The sequence below is a fragment of the Mustela nigripes genome, unplaced genomic scaffold (assembly GCF_022355385.1).
Source record: "Mustela nigripes isolate SB6536 unplaced genomic scaffold, MUSNIG.SB6536 HiC_scaffold_148, whole genome shotgun sequence".
Lineage (NCBI taxonomy): Eukaryota > Metazoa > Chordata > Mammalia > Carnivora > Mustelidae > Mustela > Mustela nigripes.
Window position 1 is genome coordinate 6,421,587 of NW_026739562.1, and position 6,152 is coordinate 6,427,738.

Consider the following 6,152-nt stretch of genomic DNA (forward strand, 5'->3'; position numbering starts at 1 on the left):
ACTGGCCGGAGGAGAAGCCCGCACCCACACCGAGCCTGTGGGACACCAAACTCCCCGCACTCCCACTGCTGCAAAGGCCACTGTATTTCCATTTCGCATGTCAATTTTCCACCAAAACAAAGCATCGCGCACAGAGCTGCAGGAAGGAGGAAAGGAGCTGAGGCCCAGAGGAAGGAACATCCCCAGAAAAGTGTGCCCAGCTGTTCTCCAAAACGAAAGTCCTTAGGGACTTTGGCAAAATGTAATGCACGGTGTTTTAGCTTGTTTTCCTACCTCGGCTGCGGTTGCTTTTCGCAGCCTGAACAGCCCCCGGCTTCGGCGAGTCCAGGACAGCCCGGCGCTGCTGCCGCGAGGTTTCTGGTTTTCCAGTCCGGGTGGCGCAAATGACCGGGTGTACAAGGTCACCCTCCACAAGAAACACCACCGTCACCAGAGGGGGTGGGGACCCCAACTCTCTGAAGTCTCTGAAGTTTTCTTGAAACAGTTCACCAAAAAAATACCCCCCTCCAGATTTTCAGGGACATTACGTGCCTGTATCATGATCCCGCGGGTAGCTGTCCTAGTGTACACACACAGAACAGTTCTTCGAACTTTCCACTTAGCTGTGCACTGCGCTGTACATAAATTAGAATAAAGAAAACTGTGCAAATCGATTGACTTAAAATACTAAACCTTTAATCCAGGCCTTCCTTTTTTTTTTTTTTAATTTAAAGTCATCCGTGTTTAGGCCAACGGCTCAAGAACGCTGACGGCTCTAGAAATTAACAAAGTACAGCATTAAAAGCATTTTCCTGCTCTGCCCCTTTCCCCCAAATTGATCGGGGTCGCAATGGCATGGCTCCCAGGCTGGAGTTTTCTCCCATCATCCTACAATCACCCACCGCCTCTTAACTGCTCCTTGCCAGTCCGAGATCTCGCTGTCTTATTTTGGGTTTCTCTTATGCAAAACCACACGCCGGTTCTTTGACTAACTTCGAATAGGACCCGGGCGGAGTTTACACGTTTCGTGGTGTGCAAATTATGTCGGTGCGGGGGAAATAAATGCCCTTAGCGTTCAAACACTGCGTCTAATTCGACAAATCAGGACCAGCCCCTCGGCGGCGCCCCAGGGGTCTCAGGCCTGGCCCAGGTCTCCCGACCTCTAAGCTGTGAGCGCTTCTTTTGGGACGGGGGAGAAGGGCGCGTTGCTGGCAAGGTAGTCACCGGCTAGCAACGAAAACCTGCCTGCACCGAATCGAAAGCGAAAGAGGATGGAGCAGGGCTGCTCCCCGAAGCTTCCAGGGGCGCATGGCAGAGGCCTGGGACAGCGGCGGCCGGGGCTCGGGTAGCCGCCCGGGGTTCGGGGGCGAGGCGCGGGAGACCTCACTCTGGCGAGAAGGAGGCTCTCTGCGCCGCGGAGAAACGTCGGCTGGCTCTCCAACCTGGCGTGTCTAGGGCCCTCGGGCCCAGGACCAGCAAAGACTTCGGAAAGCCGAAGTGCGCCCCGGAGCCCCGCGAGGCGGGGATTGCGACACGCGCGAACCCGCAGGGACACGTTCGTAAACTCCCAGTTATTCCCGGCACCCGGAGGGGACTGCGGAGTCGGCTAGCTCTTGGCCCTTTTAGTACAGAGAAGGAAACGGAGGTCCAGGAAGGGGTAGGGACGCCTGCAGACTGAGAGGACTTCTCACCTCTGCTTTCCGCAGCTCCGAGAGGGAGAAGGACAACCGCGGGGACTAGAGTCGGCTTCTCCCCCGCGCGCCCTCTCGGTGTGGCCCTGGCGCAGCCCCCCAGGCCGGCTCTTCCGCACCCAGGGGCGCTTGGACGCGCGGGCAGTGGCTCCTGGGGCTGAGGTCCCAGAGAAGGTCTCTGAAGGCTTGCCTCCCGTCCGGTGCAGTACTGCCGAAGGAGAATCGCGCTTCCGGCCCCGGGACCAAAAGAGCCCGGAGGGAGGTTTGCAAGGTCCAAGTTACCTGCCGCCAGCCAGCCAGCCAGCAGCCGCGGAGGAGCTTCTGGCTGAGGTCTGGTCTGCTTTGGCCTTTCCCCGAGCTCCTGGGAACATCCCATGGCTTTTTCTTTGAACCCCATTTACTACCTTTTGATTCCACACTCCCCAAGTGTGGGAGAGAACAGCTACCCGGGTGTGCCTGTTTCCCTGCTCGCTGGCCGTCTACAGAGTGGAGTCCAGGGGCCTGTCTCCAGCTGCCTCTATAACCTCCTGGTGCTTTGGTTTCTCAGACTTCATGTGCCTAATTTTTCTTTAAGGGCCAGAAATCTCCTGACCAGGGGAGCTGGGCTACTAGGAGAATAAACAGAACTATCTGTTGTTTGCGGAGCCGAGTCTCCATCTCAGGTCTCTGGGGAGTGGTGGTCCTGTGGCTGATTCTGGGCCACCTTTTGTCCCAGTCTGCAGCTTATGGCTTTGCCCAGAGAAGCAGCAGCAGTAGCCTGTCCTGTCCTCAGAATTGAGTGCCTGCATGTTCCCAACTGCACACAGGCTTTTGGTGGAAACCTGGAGGAGACGAGACTTCTGCTTTCTTGGCTTGAGGTGGGGGGGCCTTACCACCCACTGACACAGTTATCTCCCTGAGAAAAAGGGCTTTTGAGGAGTCCCTTGCTTAACGGGCTGATGCAAGCTAGAGGAAGGGCCAGGCTGCTGAGCAGGGGCCCAGCAGGACTTTGAGAGGGTGCCCTATCCTCTCTCCTCCCCACCACCTGAAGACATCTGCCAAAGGAGAGGCTGCAAGCCGTTTGGGACCTCTTCTTCTATAATGTCTCTTCGTCTTCAGAAGCCTCACGAGTGGATTTCTTTAAAACGTGAAAATCCAGTATAGTGGGAGAGAAAGCCTATGAAGCCCCTGGCTTTGCACAGTGGACCTTCACCGGTCCCCCAGCCTGAGATTTGCTCTCACCTAGTAGTCAGGGTGACAGGGACCAGGAGTGGCCTGGGTGAGGCCTGGAGGAGGGAGCCCTGGCCGGCAGGGGTGTGCTGATGGGGGCTGACAACCTCTTGCTGCTGAGTGGGGAAAGAGCACCTGTGCGGAGCCATGAATGTCTGTGATCTGAGTTGAGTGCCTGATGTCATTCCAGCAGGAAGGTGGAGAGGAAAGGTGGAGGAAGTGGGGAAAGGCCACTGGCTGTTTCACTGTCTGATCTCAGTCCTGTCCTGTGGGTTTGGGAGTGTGTGACTGTGTGTGAGGCCCCATGAGTGAATGTATTTAGTGACTACATTGGCTCAAGAGGAAGAGGTTGTGTGTAGTCCAGTGTATGATTGTGCAAATGTTTGTGTCAACGGCCACCTAATGAACCGGCTCTGAGCCTCTGGGAGCAAGCTGGAATATAGGAAAGTGTCTGCCACGGGCCGTGTTCCTAAGGAAATTCTAGCCACGGAGGCCTCCACCCTGTCCCTTATCTGTCCCCAGTCCTGGTGTCTCTTCCTCCAGCTTGGACCAGTGAAGCCAAAGCCATTGCTGTGTCAGGACCAGCTCATCTCCAAGGCCCCCTGGAAGGCCAAGGCCTCAGGGAGTGTGTGTATCCAGGGCTCCTAGCCCAGAGAAGATTTTTCCCTCCCCTCTGGGTTGCTCTCGCTGCCAGTTTGGGGCTTGTCAATCCCGATTCAGTGGGCAAAGAGGCCTAGGCTCCTGAGCCGCTCTGGCCTCAGGCTGCCCTTTCTTTCATCAGGGTTGCTAAGCTCTGGGGGCCCAGGCCTGCCTCCTGCCTTGGAGCTCAAGGGGGCTTGGAGGTCATTTAGGCCTAAGGTTCCCTGTGGGCCCAAATCAGGACACCGAAGCTTCCCTCTTCCCCCAGCATTGCGCTGCCCAGAACTCGGCAGCTCCCTGCCTTCTTTCGGGTTGGTCCTAAACCATTGTTCCGAGGCCAGCCGCCTCCCAGGTCCGCCAGAGGAGACCCTCCAGGAACGCCAGCCGGCCTGCCTCTCTCCCCGCGGGAGCCAGGCTTGTGGGGGGTGTGTGTCGGGGGCGGTGGGGGGGCGAACTCGGGTCTTTGATGGCTCCAGGCGTCTGCGGCCCCGCACCCATGGGGCGTCCCTGATCCACGGCATTCCGGGCGCGCTCAGCCGACTGCGCTCCGGGCTCCCGGCGGGCTCGGCACCTGCGACGCTTCCCACCTGCAGTGTCGCCCGGGGAGCCTCCAGGCCTGCGGGGACCGAGGCCACGGCAGCCCCGGAGCCCCGGAGCCCCCGCGCCAGAGCGCCGCGCCAACGCCGCTGCCGGCCGGGCGAAGCATCCGCTTCGGAGGCGGCCCCGCGAGCCGCGCAAAGCGAGCGGTCTGGGGAACCGGCGAGGACCGGGACAAACAAACTCCGGCTCGGGTTTAACAGCGCAAACCCCTCCGAGCCCTCGGCGTGGGGAGATGGAGGTGGCAGAACGGATCCCACGATGCCCTCGGAACAGCCGGTTCCCGTCTTCCGTCCCCGAATCCCCAGCCGCTCGGCTCCGCGCCTTCCCGGCCCGCCGAGCCCGGCCTCCCGCCAGCCCAGCGGGTTTCCAAGGCTCCGAAGCCCCGGCCCCCGGGCGCCCCGGCCCCGAGCGCCCCGCACGTGCACTCACCGTAGCAGGGGACCTGCAAGGCCGCGTTGTGGCCGCCGCTGCCTTCCTGGAGTTTGAGGCTGCCGTCCGGGGGAGTTTTGCAAGCGCCGCGCTGCAAGTAGAGATGCGGTTGCTGCGCGGGCGGCTGTGGCTGCGGCGGCTGCTGCGGTGGCTGCTGCGGGGCCGGCGGCTGGGGCTGCGGCTGCGGCTGGAACTTGTTAAAGGAGCCCCGCGCCCCGGCGCCGCTCTCCAGGGGTGCCGCCAGGTCCTGCTGCCCCGCGCCGTAGCGGGCCCGGCTCTTGGCGTCTCCGAATCCCTGCCCTTTGGCGGCGGCCGAGAGGAAAGTTGTGCCGAACTTATCGCCGCCGGGGTATGCCCTAAAAGGCGATGAGCCCTCCCGGCTCTGCGACACCGGGCTGTAGTAGGCGTCCATGGCAGCAGCCGGCGACTCGCAGTAAGAGACACAAGTCTCAGCATTCATGCCTGGCCTGCGCGGGCGACGGGCGGGGGCGCGAGCGAGAGCGCGAGGACGCCACCGCGCGCCTTGGCCGGGAGTTTGGAGAGGCGAAGAGGCGGTGGCCTTGCGCTCCGCGCCGGCCTGCTCGCTCTCCCTCCTCCCTGCACGTCTCTCTCGCGCGCGCCTCTCGTCTCTCTCTCTCTCTCTCTCTCTCTCTCTCTCTCGCTTTCTGTCTCTGTCTCTCTCTCCTCCCTCCTCCTCCTCTCTCTTCCTTCTCCCTCCCCACAGCTGGCCCGGGGAAAGAACGGAGGACTGTAAAAAGATTAAGATGTTTCGGAAAGTTGACCAGCTCTCCCAAACTCTCTTAAGATTTTCAAGTGGGGGTGAGAAGACAGAGAGAGTGAATCCCCCCCCCCCCCCAACTCTCTCCTTCCTTCTCTTCTTCTTCCCACCCCTCCTCCCTACTCTCCTAACACGCCCTGCTCCTCCCTTCCTCTCTCTTACGGAGATGCTACACACTCTCTCGCTGGGGATTAAACCCGGAGGCGCCCGAGGGCCTTTCCGATTCTAGGCCGGGTGGGAGAGGTGACCCGATCCTAGGACTGCGGAGACTAGTAGGCTGAGAATTGGCAGGTCCCAGCTTTGGCCTAGGGGAGGGGGGAGGCAAAACTCTAGTGACAGATTAAAAGAAGGAAAAAAAAAAAGAAAGAAAAAGAGGGAGAGAGAAGAAAAGAGAAAAGAAAAAAAACACCGAACAGGTTTTCACTTTCAGAGTCAGAAGGGTCGCTAGCCTCCCCATGCGGCGGAGTCCTTGGGACACTGACCTTTAAATTTGCCGGCACAGCTTTGGGCCTTCCCATGGGTGCCTTTTTCTCTGCTTGGAACCCCTCTTCCCCATTCTCAGTCCCTTTACAAAATTAGCACACACCTCCTGGCCGCTGGTAGTCCAGGGCTCGGCAACTCTCCTGTCCAATGAACTATTTCCCTCCCCTACATGGGCGCTGGGGCAGGGTGTGGAGGGGACTGTATGCTGTCAAACACTGGAGACACCCTTGACTGGCCAGGTTACGGAAGCCTTAGAGCTTGGTCTCCTCCCTCCCGTCCTGGGACAGAGCTGTGCTCTCCCCCCCACTTTGTACCCAGCCCAGGGGATTTTTGGTCCTGGAGTT

The 6,152-nt window shown here is 59.9% G+C and overlaps 1 protein-coding gene across 1 annotated transcript in view; it reads right to left on the bottom strand.

The window, feature by feature from the left end:
* LOC132008416 (homeobox protein aristaless-like 4) overlaps window positions 1-5,007 on the bottom strand; it is a 44,020-nt gene extending 39,013 nt beyond the window's left edge. The window contains exon 1 of the mRNA XM_059386966.1: window positions 4,548-5,007. Coding sequence (XP_059242949.1) covers window positions 4,548-5,007 — 460 coding nt within the window. The remainder of the gene's footprint in view (window positions 1-4,547) is intronic.
* Between the last annotated feature and the right edge of the window lie 1,145 nt (window positions 5,008-6,152).